Source organism: Diabrotica undecimpunctata, chromosome 9 (genome assembly GCF_040954645.1).
Source record: "Diabrotica undecimpunctata isolate CICGRU chromosome 9, icDiaUnde3, whole genome shotgun sequence".
Taxonomy (NCBI): Eukaryota; Metazoa; Arthropoda; class Insecta; order Coleoptera; family Chrysomelidae; genus Diabrotica; species Diabrotica undecimpunctata.
In genome coordinates, this window is record NC_092811.1 from 11,014,071 (window position 1) to 11,034,992 (window position 20,922).

The 20,922-nt window shown below is 33.8% G+C and overlaps 1 protein-coding gene across 1 annotated transcript in view; it reads left to right on the plus strand.

Annotated features, from left to right (window-relative positions):
* Positions 1–20,922, plus strand: part of LOC140449526 (uncharacterized) — a 133,843-nt gene that overhangs the window by 98,385 nt on the left and 14,536 nt on the right. Inside the window, 1 exon segment of the mRNA XM_072542723.1 lies at positions 18,658–18,819. Coding sequence (XP_072398824.1) covers positions 18,658–18,819 — 162 coding nt within the window.

Here is a 20,922-nt window from a genome sequence, read left to right on the forward strand (position 1 = left end):
AACAAAAAGGAAGATGGATCACTGGAACACAAACCTTGGAAACTAAACTGGACTTGGCTTCTTAAAAACAGGAAAAGGTACAACTGGATACAATGGCAACATTTCAAAACTTACTTAAAACTGTAACTGAACCATTAAACTGCTACTATATTTTACATATTTTTTATAAAAAAAGACGAACAACGAAGAACATTTCAAATTTGACGTAAAATTTGGATATAACGCTGAAGACCACCGCTCTTCACCGCGGCTCCAACGAAAGTGACGAAATTATCTTAAAAAATTGATCGCATAAGTGGGAATAAACAAAACACTTTGGGTTTAAGACACATAAACAAGACACAACGGAAATTAAGACGTAAATTCTTAATTTGAAAACGCAATATCGGGCGGTTTGAACAACGAAATATCGAAGAAATTTGCGCCTGTGACATAAACAAACAATAAAATGATTTATTATCGACGGCGGCGACCTAAAAAGAACGAAAGATTATTTGGGTTTTAAATTGAAGGATACGAACTAAGAAACATTGAAAAAATTCTTCGTTATTATAATGCATATATAAGGGGATTTCAATTTAACACATATACGAGGGGATTCCAATAAATTTCAAATGCTACAGCTTTTGATTAATCTTTTTCCATCCTCATCATATTTATATCCCATAAACTGCCAGTGGTAAAACAATTTTTCAATAATTTATTTCAATATACAAGTTTAGATGTTAAAATCTACCATTATGATTGAGAGATTTGCAAAATAAATAGTAAATACTTTTTAATCAATGTAATTTTATTTCTGTGGTAGTCATTCTTTAAAGTATGAGATATTCATGTTGATGGCAACAGTGCAAGGGAGAGTGCAGGAAGCAAGCAAGTAAGCAATTTAATTAAACCCAGCCTGTGAGACATGTTCACCCCTAAGAATTACGTTCGGGTGTAACAATTCATTGGAGCGAGGTGTATTGACTCGGTCTAGGTCATTCCACCGCGCTCCAATGCTCCAGATCACCCCTTTCCCCACTATAGCACTCTGATCCGCGATAGGGGCACAAGTATCAGCCAAATTCTCTTCATGTGGGAGCCCTGGGTAATAGAACTCCAACATAAGGTACCCTATCCGATTAAAATTGGGGCTAGAATTAGTCGCTTTATTCCTGTTATCTTCATGTGACTTACCGCGAATCTAAAATTGCTTACTTGGGCCTCAAGTCTCTTGATGCTCAAGGGGTTGGGCCCCACTTTCCTGGGTTTTTATGGTTTTTGTTAATATTTTTTTGTGGTTTTCGCCCGTTTTTGATAGTAATTTTGTAAATTTTTTGGTGACCGAAGCCGTTTTTTGTGTTTTTTGTAGGATGTCCTGAAACATAAAATCATAATTAGTGTATGCATAGAAATCTAATCAAATTACCTGGGCCTACACTGTACTTGCGCTTATCAACGAGAGAGTGCAGAAAGGGAAGGATTGAGGAATGAAACGCACTTTCTGTTTGAGTAATTTGAATTCCTTTGATCTCTTTCGCGAATCCAAATTAAAATACAATCATCCTAAAAGAAATGGCAAGTAAAAAAGAATTTATACACAAGATAAAAGTGGCAACCAGGATAAATAAACTGAAAACAATATTAATTCAAATTATACGTAGGCTGCTATTAAATAGAATAAAAGAAGAACGTCCGTTACTAAAAAATATTCCAACTTATCAATTAGACTTTCGTGAAAACCACTTGACAAAGCAGCAAATGCATAGGGTAGCTAATGAAATTATTAAAAGCCTTGAAGGAAAGAAATATCTTCCAGCCTTTCAATGGAGTGTGGCATCCAACAATACTCTTTAAGTTACAAAAAACACGCTATCAAGTAGCTTCTACCTTATAGTCAAACCATAAGTATCCAATAGAAGCTTGTTTGGGTATGAAGATAACTCAAGATGGAACACTCGATGCTGCTATAAAAGACAGAAACATACAGGGTAGAAAAGCCATATCCATGATGAACGGCATTCTGTGGGACCAAACAATATCTAAAGTGAACAAACAACTCATATACAACACCGTACTTAAAAGTGTAATCACATATGGCAGTGAAGTTTGGCCAATGAAACAAAGAACAGAGAAACTGTTACTAACAACAGAAATTGACTTCTGGAGAAGAGCAGCAGGCAAATCAAGAAGAGATCGGATACCAAATGAGAGAATACGAGAAATGATGGGAGTCAAGCATACAATAGTTGATGACATAAAAACAAAACAGTTAATATGGTACGACCATGTACAGAGAATGCCAGATGACAGGATTCCGAAACAGATTTTGACGTGGACACCACAAGGAAGAAGAAAAAGAGGAAGGTCGAGAAGAAGCTGGAGAGAGGGAATTGAAAAAGAACTAGAGGAAAGAGAAATCCCTCCAGGCCTATGGTTAAATAGAGAAGAATGGCGGTTAGGAGTCGGAAGGCGTCGGAGAACGCTGTAAACCGATAGTAGTAGTAGTAGCTTGTTTGTCAGACATATCACTAAATCCAACACTTTTGAATCAAGTGTTCCACCAGGCAGCGTCCTAAAACACATATTTTTTGCTTTATCTTCGAAACAAATATACCACGCACACGAAACATCACAATTTCATCCTTCGCAACTAATGTAGTTGTAGCAAAATTCCGGTAGATGTCTCATCACTTCCAAACTCTGTTTTCACTGCTAAGTTGAAGCACACAGACAATTTAATTAAAACTCTAACATAGAGTTTGATTGCAAATAAACAAATGCAAATTGCAAATAAAATAATTCAATAAATTATTATGTTAGCTCCTAACGCCATATTTAATGTATTAACAAAGCGTAAGTTGTTTACTGCTGACAGACCTTTCATATTCAGACGAAATATTAAATTAATAATAAAATATAAATTAATATTATTTGATAGTAAATTTAATTATTATATAAACTGAATAAAATGTTTAAAAATAATAATTGTATTTATATGAAATTATTTTAAAATCGGAAGTGTCATAAAAATTTAAACAAATGATTTAATATCGCCATTAATCGGATGACATTTATGGCTTTTAAATTTTGAGAATCTTTACGAATCGAATCTCTTATTGGCAGATATTCTTTTAATTTTTTTTTATTGCGTATTTTGATTGCACAATCTGTGTAATTCGATTTAAACTTTGGCTAATCGCAATTTTAGATTTTTCCACACATCTATAAATAATCCATTCGATTTCCTGTGTATACTATGATTTTCTGTGGTGCATATTAACTTAACCAGCGAGTTTAATTAATTTTATTCATCGGTCTAGGAAAGTAGAATTACGTAGTCAAGGTGAATTGCAAATTTGTTTTGCATTCGTGAATAATGTTGGTATGTAGAAAATAAATGCAATTAATTAATAAAAATTGCCCATTGCATATTCCCATACAATTTTTTTTTATTTACAACATACCTGTCCATGGTGGTTAAGTATATGCTAATATTTAAATAATTTTTATATATTTCTTCTCCCATACTGAATGCTATTTATGAAATAGCATACTATAACATACGCCGTGGTTAAAATATAAATAAAAAAACTAATTCTTCAGTAAATTCTTCTCTATTTCAACAAAATTAAGTCTCCACTGAAGATAGTGGCTGGTCATCTGTTAACTGTAAGCATAAACCCCGTCAATATTGGTTAGAATTTTTGATTTTTTCTATAGAATTATGTTGTTACTTTTGTTGGAGAATTAGAAATGGACTGCTTTGGTTGGCTCATAAGTCATACGAACGATGCTCAATATGTTTCGTTAACCCTCTATTGCCCGACTTTTTTGTAAACTTGGCGAGAGTTTTGGGACTGTTGCCCTCAGGCAATTGTGGGCAGCAAAAACTAACGAATTAAGTTATAGACTTATTTATGATTCCAATCAAAAAAACAATTATTTGTAGTTGTAAAACATAAAGCAACTTTACATTTATCGCACATTACTTTAAGAGTACTACAGCATCCTGGTTTTTTGCATCTTCCCTTTTTTTCAGAAAATACTGGCCAGTGGGAGTTTTGGTCAAGCCTAACTTCCTTTGGTGGTACAATAGCAGTAGGTCCTCTCTTCTGTTTTTTTACAATTTCGTTCTCAATTTCACTGAGCCTGGGACGTCCTTTGTTTTTGATCTGGTCAGTTCTTGCTAACAGTACGCTACATAAGTGGGACTTAAACTGTAACAAAGGCAACTGGTTTTTCTTTTCAATTTCAAAGTAATCGCAATCACGACGATACAACAACCAGCTGTTAACAACAGCTAAATCCAGAAGGTGAAAAAATATTTTTAGATACCACTTTTTAGATCTTATGTCTGTTCTGTAAAGAGCAATTAGTGAATCCATAAGATCGACACCTCCCATAAATTTATTATAACATTGCACTGCATTTGGACAGTATACATCAATTCTTGATTTTTGTTTCTTATCCCACCTCTTCACTAACGAAGTAGACTCAGAACCAACAAATGTACTAAGAAAATGAACCGGTTTATTATCGTACCACTTTAACGCTGTTAGTCTAATGCCATCTACTGTAGCGTGCTTTTCTTCTACAGTACCTCTGCCCTGTTTCTTCATATTCTTGTCATCAGAAAAATGGCAATTAGGCAATCTGTTTGGACGAACAGTTCCCAAACATTGCAGTCCACGTTTTTCCATTTCAATCTGCAACTGAATGCTATTGAACCAGTTGTCAAAATATACTTTATAGAATTTGTTTTGTTCGACTATCTCACATAATCTTATTACTACATTAGTTCCTGTATATAATTCCCAGTTATAAACAATACCATTGCTATCACACAAAACAAATGCCTTGTATCTCCATTTTTTGGGTTTGTTCTTCATATATTGTTTTAAAGAATGTGCCCCTTTGAATGGTATCATTTGTTCATCAATACACAATTTTTCACTCATTGGAATACTCTGAAAATTTTGAACTAGACCGTTGATGAATGGTCTAATTTTGTATAACTTATCATTATTGTTGACCATATTTTCGTTATTATTGAAATGAATTTTAGTTTTTATTTCTTCCCAGCGATTCCTAGATATAGTGTCAACTATTTGAGCAACACGTGTTTCCTTTTGCCAAAATGATCTTGTCCTTGGCGACCTTGGCAAGCCATATATTGACATCAGTAGAACAGATCCAATAAATTGGTTTAATTCTGCTAGTGTCATATTTAATGGTTTATTTATATTCTTTTGCAGTACATACAAATTACTTTGTTCTACTATGTTTTCCAGCATATTGGTAGATATCATCTTTTTAAAATAATGTAGAGGGGATTCCGGTTCTAATAATTTGCATGTCGGTAAATTACCTTTCCATTCTGGAATTGGAAATATTGTTCGGGGACCAGTCTTCTACTGAATGTTTTTTTAGATCATTTTTGACCTTTTGAACACATTTTGTTCAATTTGTTTTTCTGTTTTATCGGTATCATCCTCATCTTCATCTTGGTCTAAATCTAAATTGGTATCCTAATCTAAATTTGCTTCGTACAAATCGTCTTTATTTTCCATTTCATTTGATCCTGGATCGATTGATATCTAAGTGCCTATGGAAAATTCATTATCACTCTCTTTAAAGTCAGAGTCTTTGGATTCCTCGGATTTGTTGGGAACTTTTACAAACAATAACGGATATTTACTGCTTTTCCCGTAGAACGTTTTTGTATCCATCCTAAAAAAATAATTTAAAATGATATGGTCCAGTGTGGATTCAAAGCAACATACCTGTTTTTTATCACATTACTGAAACAACACAATAAAATAAACAAATTTCAACGGCAATCAATATCTAAATGCTGATATAATGCCTCTGTGTATTTTTATATAAATTGTACACAATTTATAACAATAAATCACGATCGAAAATACAAACTAATAAGGCAGCCATGCGCATTTGACATACTGTTAAAAATTTCCATATAGGTTTCGTCATAGGTTCATAGATGGCACTAAGTGTATTAAAATATATAACCAAATGTTGCCTGAAATCAACAGAGGACATCTTAGAGTCGGAAATTGTTTTAAAAAAGTTTTCTGCATCGAAAACTCCCTTGTTGCCTTGAGTACACACGGGGCTATAGAGGGTTTACACTTGGATGGTTTTGTATATCGATCGATTTGCCTATAATTTTCGATATAAGACAATAAATTAGACAACTCTACTGCATGCATCTTCAGCTATTTCCCCATTACTCTATAATGCCGATCCTAGGTACCTACTTAAAATTATTGCTTTTCCCAATCATTGGTGATAGATATGGTGATTGCTAACACATTCTTTCAGCATCCAATGGTTTAATTTTATTGATTTTTTAAAATTATTTATCTGCGATTACGGTTTAAAATTACAAGATATTCCGTGGATATGTTCTGATCTTTATTGCAACATACATGAATTTGCATTACAAATTGTTGTCTGCGGTTAGTTGGGATCAAAGAGATTGGCAGCTAGAACTTGGACTGTTTTTTTCCTCTTGACCAAATAAAAATCATGGATAAGTTTAATTGTGTCGATATCGTTTACGTATAAATCATCTCTTCTCTAGAAAGCTAGAAAGCTACTATCAGAAAAGAAAAGCAATCTCAGAAATCACATATAAAGTACGTAGACATTAGAAACAGGGTCGACGCGAACATTAAGAGCATTAAGAGGAACCATTGGATAAATATTACAAGTAGAGAATGGAAAAACTAATAGAAATCATGTAAGAACAACAAATATTCAGAAATAACGGATCTACGTCTTTTTAGAAGAGACATACCGTACAACTTTACGTAACTATTATTGTTATTCATGTTGTACAAACAAGTTTTTATAATTAACGAACCTGAAAATCTATTAAACTAATTACAGCTATTAACATTCGTGTAAGTATAGACTGGAAGAAAAGAAATCGTTTCACAGTTGAAAATAATAGCTTTGCTTTACAATTTGTTTAGTATTATTGCTAGCAACTTCTTTTAGTTGGTCTAAATCGATAGCTAAATTGGATATAAAAAGGTTTTAGCCACGTTAATTTGTTTTTTCCATATATAAATTATCATTTGCATTATCAAACAGTAATTATGTTTCAGAGGGAATTTTCCTGTTGGTTAATTGTACTGCCAGTAATTTTAGTAAAAAATAATAGTTATTGTTAGCAATATTTACTCAGGAATCGATATTGCATATATTGACAGTCCCATTTTTAGTTACGAAAACTGTAATATAGAATTTTGCTGAAATAATCTCTCTGAATTTTAATACATTTGTGACCGCAAACACCGGGTTCAAACCACTCCTTAGCACCTTAAGATCATACTGGTAAACCCAAGTATCATCCCAAAAGCATTTTTAACCCTTCTAAAATACTCTAAATATTTCTATTGTTTAGTAAAATCCTAGAGCTTTTACTAAACCTCTCTTGGTTAATCAACGATTTTCCTAAACCATATCCTTTGCTCTATGAGTGTTAAATGTACTTTTTGAACATCCTTCACGTGATGTTAACTTTAAGACAACTTCAACAGCTATAAAGATACAAATTTGTTGAGAGATCTAAGTAAAACTTTACTTGTTTTCATCATCAAACAGTAGTACAATTTTTAGAAAAATAAAAACTGCGAACTTTTTATCTAACCACAAAATATATTTATATCTAGTGAATAAAGGGTTCTTTAATATATTAAAACAGTGCCTAGGCACAGATTAACAATACAGCGTCGAGCTATTGGTTGTCATCAGGATAGAGTTTTGTGAAACAGCGGTGCAATCAAAAAAAGGAAGTTAAATCCAAGAAATCATCCAAAATCCTACAGGGAATTGCCAGGCATTTGTTGCAATTGATTGTAAGGAACGACATGTCAGGGGAAAACTCCATTAAGAGATAACTAAAAAACTGGGATTCCTCGAAACGAACCATCTCTTGTATTATTAATACGTCTCTGGTAGTACACTTGAAAATGACAACCACAGGCTATACTGGAACCGTACTGTGTTCTCAGACTAACCATTATCGACCGGATCTCATGATAATTAATAAACCAACAACGCCAAAAGATGACAAATGAGAGCTATTATCTTCTCTATTGGTGTTCTATTGATGACCAATTGGTGTCTCTCCGAAGAACCTGGAGGACATCAAACAGCTTGGTTTAATGAACATCTTTATAAGACCATGCACACCTCGCGATTTCTAGATGCATAAGAAAATTTAAGAACAAGCTCCAGCATACCATGTCTCCTAGCACGAAAGAGTCCTCCCAGAGCTACTTTTGGGGAGGTAGGCTCAATAAATTGTAACCTCCATGTGGGTTAATATTGAAATGGTACGTAGATTCGTTGATTGAAAAATGACGAAACATAACAGTATTCTTTAGCTTTTCTATGCTGGATTAGGGCTGGTTCATTAGAACAGTGGTAACCCATTACCGATTAAATACAATTACGGTTTTCGATATCTAGAAGTGTTGGTGAGTAAAAGACTAGCTCCAGGACAGCCCAAAATGTCTAACGATAATTTAATAGTACAGTAGGTACTGATCGCGAGTAAAAAATGAAATATGAGTGAAAAAAAAAAATTAATTATCAGAAGAAACTAAGAAAATAACGTGTTTTTCAGACGAGAAAGCCTTAAATCTTACAACTATGGCTAAAGGCTTTATGGACCAGCTACTACAAGATTTGCTGAAAGATGCGTATCACCAATGAATCGGTCAGATAGTTTTCAATGAACGTTTGAACTTGGATAAGTTTTTACAATGCAGTTATATCCTTATTTATTGTAATAGCTTACCGCGATATATGACAAAACATAATGATTGCTACTGTGGAGGAAATCTATCCAGAAAATACATCTATCCAGACGATAATAGCCCTATTCTTTCAGTTTGGATAAGAGGGAAATACTTCGAAAATAACAATACAACGTAAGATTTACCTTGACTTTTCTGTAGACCTGATATAAATAAATGATTGTAATTTAATGGTAAGACCATACATTCTTCTTTATTGCCTTCTTTCTTTTGGTTTGTATTTTAGTATTGGTTTGGATAGTCGATTTTCATGTGTGTTAATCAATTTATGTTAATTTTTCAATAAAAAACATATTCTGTGTTTATATCATCTAATTTACCGCGTAGTTTATTTTTTATTCGTGAAAATGCAAAGAAATCACACGGTGCTAAGTCAGGACTGTATGCAGGATTCTTCTTCTTCATGTACCATGCCCTCTCAGAACATTGGTTACCATCATAGCTAACTTAATTTTATTCACTGCCACCCTAAATAGCGTGCTTATATCAACACCATACCAATCTCGCAAGTTCTTCAACCATGAGGTTCTTCTTCGTCCTCGACTGCGTTTGCCTGCTATTTTTCCCTGCATGATATTTTGTAGCAACCTATATTTGGGACTTCTCATTACATGTCCGAAATACTCCAGCTTTCTCTGCTTGATGCATCTCTCAGTAGTCTTACTGAGACGTTCTAGTATTGTGGAATTTCGAATCTTCTCCACCCAGGAAACTTTTAAAATTCTTCTGTAGCACCACATTTCAAAAGCCTCAAGGCGATTTATATCGATTTTATTCACAGTCCAGGACGCGACACCATAAAGTAAGATCGAGAACACGTAGCAGCGAAGTAGGCGGATCCTCAATGCCAAGTTTAGGTCTCTGTTCTTGGACATTCTTCTAAAAGCCGCTCTAGCCTGCTCTATCCTATATCTAATTTCGCCGTGACTTTCTGCGTTACAATTTAATTGCTGTCCAAGGTAAACAGGATGCAGGATGGCCCAGCAAATCGAAATTTTTCGTATGGATTTTCAATATGCCAATGTTATTTACCATGGGAAATGTCTCGTACTTATAGTGGAAGCCTCGTATTATACAGCTTGTATAATTCCAATTTTTCAACCTGTTTTTTTAAATAAGGTAAATTTATCAGTAAATCATACTGCGTCTGCTTACCACATTTTTAACAAACTTGATAGTTGGTATTTTCCTAATCTTAACAGTGACTCATTGTAAAATTTACCACAAAATGGTAGTTCCCACTCTTAAATGTTTATTTTAAATTTGGAGATAATTAACTAAAAATACGCTGGTATCATTTGACAGTAGCGTTGGCTTTGTTTGCAGGAATTATTTTTTTCTCAGAAATTGAACGAGATATGTAAATTAATCGTGGAAAATATTAAAATTAAGGGATTTGGCATTATTTGGGCATTTGTGCCATTAAATGCTATCGACTAAGATTTTGAAAATTATTCCGAGGGCGATTTCAGCGTTAGAAATAATTGCTTTAGTTAGAATGTATTGGGGAGTGTTTGCAAAGTAAAGATAAGATAAGATAAGATGCAAAAATCGAAGAAAATGGTTTTTTATTACAAACAAGTGATTTGAATCTTTTTTTATGTCTCGTTGCTGAGAAGTCAGATATTTCTGCTTATAGCTATGTAAAATGAACTAAAATTATCCAATCATTAACACTAAGAATATTTGATACGTTCGCGAAGGGGTATATCCCCCTTGCCAAACTTATTTGACATGTATAACCACATTGCGCAGTCTTGAAACTGATGCGGCAATGTCATACTCCTATTATTTATAAACACCAAGTATCTCCTTGTAGTCCCTACCGGAAAGGATTACTACAAAGTCAAGTAAACACAAAAATAAGTAAATCTAAAATCTAAAATGCAAATGGATTGGACATACGCTAAGGAACGACAAAAATAATATAACCAGACAGTCTCGAATACCAAACAAACGAAAAAAGAAGAAGAGGAAGACGGATAATAACTGGAGAAGAACTGTAACAAGAGATCATGAAATAATTGGCCTGAGATGGAGTTGTCAAAAAGAGATCGAGGAATAAAGACGAATGGAAAAAACTTGTAAAGGAAATTTCGAGCAAACATTTTTTACCCTCACTAAATAAACACATAGTAAGCGTTAATAATTTTGAATACATACATTGTTTATGGTTTCACAGTTGATAATAATTAAATAATATATTATCGCAGGAGATTGTACTTTTACCGATAGTGCTAATAACCTTAGATCAAATGAATAGGTGACCTTGTGTCACTTTTCACGATCGTTGTCTTTCAAATGTTCCTTTATTTGTGGTAAACGTTATCGTAGCATTTTTTAACGATATCGTTTTACAAAAGTCAATTAGGTATTGTTTACAAATTTATTTAGATTTTCGACCAGATGTAACGGTTCAAAGGGCGTAGATCAAATAGTAAATATTGTTTTAATCGGTTCAAAAACTACGGTTTGATGGTTTAATAGTCTAGGGGCAAAGGAGGGTTTCATAGCCGATTGAGGTTCATGAGATTTACAACCGATTTTTATGTATTTTGGGCCGCTAAATCCCAATCTTCTACATGATAATCCGAATTTTTGGACAGGAATGTGTTGTTAACAATTTATTGTTTAAATGCTTAAATTTATGGTAATATCGAAATCAACACAAAATGTCCAAAATTTATATTTACACAATGAAATTATCGATCGAGTTAGCAAATACAAATATTTAGGCACTTTTATAAATGAAGACAACGATAGCTCAGCAGAAATCAAAATAAGAATAGAAAAAGCCAGACCCATATTCACTAAAATGAAGAGAGTGTTCTGCGGAAGAGATTTGAGCCTTGAAATGAAACTTCGCCTGATGAGATGTTACGTACTTTCTGTGCTGTTCTACGGAATGGAGTCATGGACGTTGAAAAAGATTGATACCAAAAAATTAGAGGCATTTGAACTGTGGATGTATCGCAGAATCCTGAGAATATCATGGACCGAGAGAGTCACAAATGTGGAGGTCTTGAGAAGAATGAATAAAGAAAAGGAAGTCATATTTACGATCAAAAAACGAAAACTGCAATACCTGGGACACATTACAAGAGGCGAAAGATATGAACTGCTTCGAATAATTATGCAAGGGAAAATAGCAGGAAAAAGGTCCATAGGAAGAAGACGAAACTCCTGGCTAAAGAATCTACGGGAATGGTATAGCTGTAGCAGCAACGAATTGTTTCGGTCAGCAGTTTCGAAAATACGTATAGCCCTGATGATCGCCAACCTTCGGAACGAAGGTGGCACTTGAAGAAGAAGAAGTTTAAATGCTTATAACTAATGAACTAATAAAATTGTACCCTTTTTTCAAATCATGTTTTGTTTCTTAAAAAAAAAACCAAACAAACAAACTTAAATTAAAATCGGTATATATTTGATTATTAAATTCAAAGTAGCCAAACACATAAACAAAGAAAGAAATTACACCAGCTTTTGAAACAAATAACAACTTAGATAAATATATTAAAAACAACAAGAGCTAAAATAAAAAGCACTTACACAGTGGTGTATACAAACTTAAATGTGGCGACTGCCCAAAAACTTACATCGGACAAACTGGTAGAATTTTTAACAAACGTATAGCATAACATAAAAGGACTTTCAAAAATAGAAAAACAGATTCTACATACGCATTTCACCTTCTAGATCATAATCATTCTTTTAATGACAAATTTCAAATTCTTCATATCCAATATAAAGGCCTTAATCTATCTTTATTAGAATCTATGGAAATTAACTTAAGCATGCCAAAAATAGATCACTTAAGAAAAGCACTCTGCCGAAACAGCTGCAGTGATAAGATATTATAATAAATGTTATGGAAGTTTTGAAAACGAAGTTTTCAGTGTTTTATTATTATATTTTTTATATTTTATAGAAATAAATATTCAGTTAAGTTACCAAATAAGTAATTCAGTTTTACCTATTGTAAAAGTTACTAGACGACCCTGTTTCTAATCGCATGCCATTAAATCTCATTAGACAATAGGAATTAAATTTAATCCTTGAATCAAGTCATCAAGTCAAGTTTGTTGATTTAAACGAATAGAAAGTTTGTCCCAAAAAATATATTTAACAAGAATTACTTTTCTTTATCTATGGCATCTAGAAAATAAGAAAATAATTTTTATGTTAATCAATTCGTTCTAAAATCCTAATTATTTTTTTTTATAATAACCGCAGGCCTATGACTCATCGATTTCCTTTTCCCTCAAACCAGCAGAGGTCTACATTGAAAATATGAGTCACTTGCTACAATTGTGGTACTATGGTATAGACGAGGTGTGATTCTGAACGAGAGCGTTGATGAACAAATACAGTTCTCAAAGTTTATTTGGACCTCTCTTTATGTAACTAAATTCCGTTCTTACTTGTTAATGACAAATCTGACCTTGCCGAAAATTGCTGAAACGGTAAAAATAAGGCATATAGCCCCTAATTTATCCAGAAGAGCTGATGCTGTGTATTATCACTGATATTGTTCCTAATTGTAACTAATGATAAACAGAACAATGGAAAAACGTGTATTTTGATTAAATGTCAAACAGTTCTCTTATAGGGAGCGAAAATCAAATGGAATTCGTGTTAAAAAATGTCTACGAATTTTATAAAGCACTTTCTGGTCAGATATAATCATAATTTGGATTTGTACCATATCTTTTAAGTTCCCTGTTTATTTGCTCTGCTCTGGATGCTTTCCTGTTCATTGATGTTTTGATTGCATTATATTTCACAAACGATCTTGTTAAGCCGCGTTTACACGATGACAATTGGCGAGACAATTGTCAGAAGACAACTGACTGGCATGAAATTATTGTCTTCGTCTAAACACTTCAGACCAATTGCCTTGCCAACTGCCCTCACAATTGGCCCAAAATTCAGTTGTCTCCGGGAGTAGACTGAGGACAATGAGCTGCGCCCAGTGAGCCCCCCACCACTCGAAATCTCAATTGTCGCGACAATTGGCGCCGTGTGAACGGTGTAGGCCAGTATGTGTTTTTTACCAGTTCCCTCGCCGGACACAACAGATGACGAGCAGTCGGCCATGTTTTAGCTGTCTACTGCCATGGCAATAGTTAGCCCCGTATAAACATCTTCTCGTTCAACTGGACTTGCCTCCGACAATCCGCAACCACGTGATGACAATTGTCCAATGACAATTTGTCTCGCCAATTGTCACCGTGTAAACGCGGCTTTAGGTGCAGAGAAGCTAAATAGCGTATTCAGCTGTACAAAATATTTAATTTTTATATTCTTTCCTTAATTCATTTTACTATAGTTCATACAACTTAAAATTGTATCAGCTATTTATTAAGAAATCGTGTTTTAAAAAGTCTTACATACTCATGTTGATAGTACGATTTCGAAGATTATTAAGTTATCTAGAGAGGTATTCTATTTGTTACTTAACGTGGAATTCTGCTTATCATCTACTTTAATTATACTTCTAAAAAATATCTAATAATTTTAAAAATCATCCTTGCTATTGTTGCTGACAAGTGTGTCAACATTTTAATTAAATCGGATTTCACCTCCGTGAAATTAAATTAGCTATTACTTTCGGTGATTAGGTATGTTATATATGAATATTTCGTTGTAAAGAATAAACTTTTAATTTTACAGATAAGTTGTACCAGAAAGCGCTATTATTATTAATTACAAATAACACATTAAGCACTACTGGAGTTTAGCAAACAGCTTAGCTGAATCTTAAAATTCTTATCCGGAAGAAATTATTATAAAAAGGTGTGAGACAAGGATGTATTGTCTCACCTATGATTTTTCAACATACCTTCTGGAAATGTGTATGTTTACGTATCTATCAAAAAGCCTTAGAAGATGAATTAGCTGGAATTTTAATCAATGGAGTGAAGTAAATTATTATGTGCTTACTTTGTGTAAGATATATGATCTTTATAAAGAAAAATCCGAGCGTGAACTGACTAGAAATTGAAGTGTTAGATGAAAATATTCAACAACAATTTAAAAATCGTTAGTTGAAGACAGCGCGAGAAGATTTGTGTTGAATTAAATTTGAAAATATGTATAAGGAGTTATGTGATTAGAACGTGAAAAGAAGGTTCAAATACAGATTCATTTACGAAAAGCAGATTTAACAAGAGAAAATCTACGGAATGATTCACGAACTTTTCATTTTAAGAACTATGAAACTTGACTGTAAAATTTTAAAGCATTGTCCATAATAATTATCGAAGGTTGTACTTTAATAACTGCTATTCAGGCCCGACCAGAGGGGGGGGGACAGGGGGGCAAAATCCCCGAGGCCCGGGCCCGGCCATTAGCAAATTTAAAAAAATTCTTTTTATTAAAATATTTTACAACAGATTGAATTTGCTTGCGGTTTTAATTATGAAATTATTATAAGGAATATTATGCATTTGGAAAAGGCAATATGCAAGAAATTATTTCTTTGCATAAGTTACAATTAATAAAAATATATCGGGAATACATTGCGCGTGGGAGCCCCTGATCGGAAGCTCGCTCTATCGGCCACTGCCACACTTCCTTCCTGTGTCAATAGCATGAGTGTTCACTATTACATATCCCAGTTTATGAGTTATCAGATTTTTGGGAATTTTCGTTCAACTGGGTTTGGGGGAGGGGGGCCCGGCCGGGTCTCATCCCCGGGGCCCAGCCTGGCTCTGGGCGGCCCTGCTGCTATTCAAACCAGTGTATAAGTCATCTTTATTCATTTCTCCATAGTAATAATATATATTTTAGTTTTCGAAGAATATATCGCTTGTGCACCGTCAATAAATCCATTCTCATTACCAGAATTGATTATATTCTATCTGTAAAAAAAATGAAAAGTTTTATAAACTTAATAAATCCAATTCGGATAATAATAAAATGTAATTGACGAATTGGCCAATGTGACTAACCTTTTACTATCTGTTTTTATAATTCTGACGCTTCTTTTGTCTTCATTTTGCCATGAACTATCTATTGTTGCATTTTGAAAGGTCCATGTTTCCTCAATGAAAATAAACTTATACAAAGATACTTCCTTCTCTGCATTATATATTTTTTTAACTCTTGACTGCAATATTAGGAAGTTTCAAAAGTCCACGCTTTGATGAATCTTTTTCACATAACTATAACAATAATCAATAAACAAACATAATTCTTACTATTGCCCCAGGACGAAGAAGAATATACTGGCTTGCTAACCTGAGAGCATGGTATAGAAAGACCTCAACACAGCTATTCTACAGTGTGTAAAAGCCAAATGGAATAAATTCATTATTTAGGTTACTGTACATATTTATAAAAAATCCCGAAACACGTCGAATTTAAATTATTACTTGACATTCTTTAACGTGAAAATGCAACCCCTACCTTCAACCCCTTAGAATGACAGGTACAACCCCCAATTTTTAAAATAGGAAGTATAGGCTTGTGATATATCGTTTGAAAGGTCTTTTCATTCTCCATTCAAAAATGTTGTCGCTTTCAAGTTTATTAAGGTTAATTAAGATAAAATAAATTAAAATCATGTGGTTACCGAAATTCGCTACAATACAATCAAAAACTAAAATGTAATGCAAAACGTAATAAAATGTAGAACACGAAAAAGAACTATGAATGTTAATGAAGTAGATGTTCAAAATGTTCACCGCGAACGTCTTGGCAACATCCTAATCTCAAATAAAACTGTCTTCTAACATTATTTAACATAACAGGCGTGATCGACCTAATGGCAAGCGTTATTCGTTCTTTTAAGTCATTTAAATCAGAAGGTTTAGTTTTGTACACATGGCTCTTCACATATCCCCATAAAAAGAAATCTAATAATGTAAGATCAGGTGATCGCGCTGGCCATTCAATCGATCCTCGCCTCCCTATCCACCGATTGGGAAATATTGTATAGAGGTACTGCCGGACATTAAGTTAGTAATGTGGTGGTGCTCCATCCTGCTGAAACGATATCGTATTCGCTGGAACTTGAGGGTTTCCTGGATCAGGATATAAATTTGCCAACATTGGAATGACATAATGTTGAAGTAGTGCCAAATAATTGTTGCCATTCAAGTTGCCCTCAATGAAAAAGGGACCAATGATATTGTTTCCTACAATCCCTGCCCAAACATTAACCTTTTGAGGGTATTGAGTGTGTTCTTCTTTCATCCAGTGAGGATTTTCCGTGGCCCAGTAGCGGCAATTTTGTTGATTAGCATGACCGTTAAGTGAAAAAGTACACTCATCAGAAAACATAACGACTTCTAATTGGATAAAATTGTTATCCAACATGTCCATCATTTGCTCACAAAAAAAAGTTCTCCTATCAAAATCGTCTTTCATGAGCTCCTGAGTAGGTATCATCTTATAGGGATGCAATTTATTTTCTTTTAATCTGTTTACTATCGATGTATGGCTAGCATTGAATGTAGTGGATGCCTGTCTACTCGATGTATGTGGATTTTCCTGAAACTCAAGCAACACATCTAATTTGAGTTCATCACTCAGTGCATTGGCAGCTGCTTTTTTTATCTGCCTTACATGACCAAACTCGCGAAACTGCTTCTCTATTTTACTTATTGTTCCTTGGGATATAGGCGATAAATTAGGAAATTTCTCATGAAATAAGCGAGTTACTTCCTGTTGTGTTCGGGTGTTATCTCCGTAACCAATCATTTGTAAAACTGTTATTTTATGCATTTCCGTTAATCTAACCATTTTTCAGAATTGAATTGAACGAACTTTTTACTTAAATTAAAATACTGACAACTTAAACAAAACAATTTACTAATGCGTGTTAAAATAACGTTGCCACGGAAATTCTTTAAAGTTTTTTAATGGTTACCATCTAAAAACCACATTGCTATGGTTTTTGTTCACTTTCTCATTATCAAGACCTAAACGGGAAATAAGTTTTGAGTATATTTTAGCGAATTTCGGTAATCACATGATTTTAATTAATTTTATCTTAATTAATCTTAATAAACTTGAAAGCGACAACATTTTTGAATGGAGAATGAAAAGACCTTTCAAACGATTTATCACAAGCCTATACTTCCTATTTTAAAAATTGGGGGTTGTACCTGTCATTCTAAGGGGTTTGAAGGTAGAGGTTGCATTTTCACGTTAAAGAATGTCAAGTTATAATTTAAATTTGACGTGTTTCGGGATTTTTTATAAATATGTACAGTAACCTAAATAATGAATTTATTCCATTTGGCTTTTACACACTGTATGTAGCAACCAACAAAGTCATCATAGCCAGAATGATCGCCAACGTTCGGAACGGACAAGCACCGCTAAGAAGAAGTCCCCACTGTTCCAATTTTTGTTTTAAATCCAGTATTTCCTTCTAATACTACATTATTAGCATACATTATTTTCTCTGTTTCACTCTCTTTATATCAATTTTGAAAGTGTACACAATTTTGGCACAAAATTAATTTTATTTGTATAATGTATTTTGAATAAAATGGGGGTTTCCCAAATTATAGGAAGCAAAACTTTAAAAATCAAGGACACACTAACGTGTGTTATTGCAGTGCAAAAATTTTAAGTGTGTAATAAAAATTCCTATCCATTAAACATATATTACAAAATTTATTATATAAACATAAACTTATAAAATGATTTAACACAAAATAAACAAACATCCAAGAGTTTATTTTTATTAACATTTGGAATTGTTGTCGATGATAAATATGACATTTTTAGAATTTCACACACCAACAAAACATACTGGTTGCTTTTATTACGAAATGTTCAAACGGTTTTATTTTTGTTACAGGGTTTGGCATTCACCTTCGAAGAGAGACAACAGCTGGGAATTCATGGATTGCTACCTCCCGTAGTAAAAACACAGGAACAACAAATCGATCATTGTAAAAAATGTTTGGACAGATTAGACGATAATTTAAACAAGTATTTGTACCTGATAGGCCTTTGGTAAGTTCGTATTTTTAGAAATTCTTTATTGTTTACATTTTCGCTTCCAGTATTCAAAAAACGAATTTAAAGCTCGATAATTCGTGTTTGTTAATTCGGACTAATCGCCTGTCGTTTGCACCAGATATCATATTTCTATAGAAAAAAAAACGGTGATTATCTAATTTTTAACAAATATCTTGACTGCTTCTATCTCAAGGTACGTTTTTACTGGACTGGAGCGTCTGGTTGGCGTTGCGATCATCGCTAAGCGATCGTCGGTGTACGGTGTACCGCTTGCGTGGTCTGTTACGGCGCCGTTTTGACTGAAGCAGTGAAGCGTCTGTCGCTGGAGCTGGAGCCATCTATCGTCGATCGTTGGAGACTGGTCCGAGACCAGACCAACACCAGACACACAGACACAGGACACAGTTGCAAACGCTGAGCGACTATAGTGGCTTGTGACGTGGCGGCTGGTGTGGTAAAATTTTGGGTAGGCCAAGCCAGCAAATTACATAACTATGTGTAATCAGTGACGGATCCAGAGGGAGAGGTCACGGAGTCATGACCCCCCCCCCCCCTAACTAATTTTTTAATGATTTCTCTGTTCATTTTAACTACTGCGTTGTATCTAATTTTTGCGATTTTTGATTTTTCATCTAGCAAATCGCGAACAGAAAACGCCCTCTTCTGTATATCCTTAAAGGACAGGAAATTACTTAAATGTTCCTTGCAACTGGAATAAGGAGGCAGACATATTTTTTAAATCAAAGTATCCTTCACAATTCTATACACATTTCTTATTAGAAAATAAGAAACACGGCCAACAATATAGTCTGTTTTTCGTAATACTTCCAGACAACCATTTGTAGACATCATACCAAGAGCAATTAAAAGTACGCACCTTTTTCCCATCTTTTTGGTCAATACGCAATGTTGGAGTAAGCCTTTCATTCATAATAATTTTTTTCTATCAATTTCAGTTCTTCTAGATAATGGCGATTCCAATAGTGAAACAACAATGTCCAAACGCTCACTAACAACATTACTATTACTGCAACCTGGTAAAACGTCATAAAAACTCATTTTTATGTATCAGTTATAAAACAATCTCAAATATATAAGTTGCATACAATCAGGCGATATAGAAATCATGCAAATGTGATTTTTTTTCTTCGAATTTTACGAATTTTTTTAAATTTATTTGGGCAACCGTGCACTTGTTTGCAATTGTGTTGTTTGTTTAAAAATATGTTACAATTATAGATTATGTTACATATTTTTTTATCATAATTTAAAAGAAAATTTATATTACAATTCGATAATTACGTTACAAGTGACAACGATGATCATCGTAGGCCCGATCGTCTGGTGCCTAAACAGCAAGCATAAACATGACAATATAAATCGTTGTCCGGCAAGCTGCTTAACTTCAAACGCTTTTTGTACGGGGATCTTATGTGAGCTGGGTCGGCCAGTTCCTATCGGGCCTATTAATGATATTTAAAATGCCTGAATACGATTCGATGCTTTCTGTGGTAATATAATAACTTAGTTGTTTTAACGGACGCTAATGTATTGAGTGATTTAGTACATTTAAAAGTTATTTACATGCATTAACATAATTTTTGAATATATGTGTTTCAATTTTAAAGCTCTTAAAATTATTGGGTAGGCCCGGCCTATCCTGCCTACCCCCAAAAGCCGCCACTGGCTTGTGTATGTGATTTTGACAGTTTTTGATTTGAGAGATTCTCTTCTGGAGACACTGGATATGGAATACAGTTTGTAGACGACTTTTTCATATCCTGTTTTACTAAACTTAACACAAAACCAAACTGAAGTTCATTCAAACGGAATAATTGTGGAAAGTTAACATCATCTCCGAATAAATGGTTGTTTATCAAAATTTTGAAGATTCTTCTTCTTGTCTTCTTTTAAATATTGCATATTTTTCTAATTTTGGAACACTTAACATTTCTAACATTCCTTCGTCGTCTCTTTCTTCTGCTAACAGGTATTTTAACAAGAATTGTTTTCTTTTACATACGCTCATCGCTGCAACAAAACCACTTGTTCACACTTGTTACCACCAGTAAAAACACTCCGCTTGCGATCATTGCTTAGC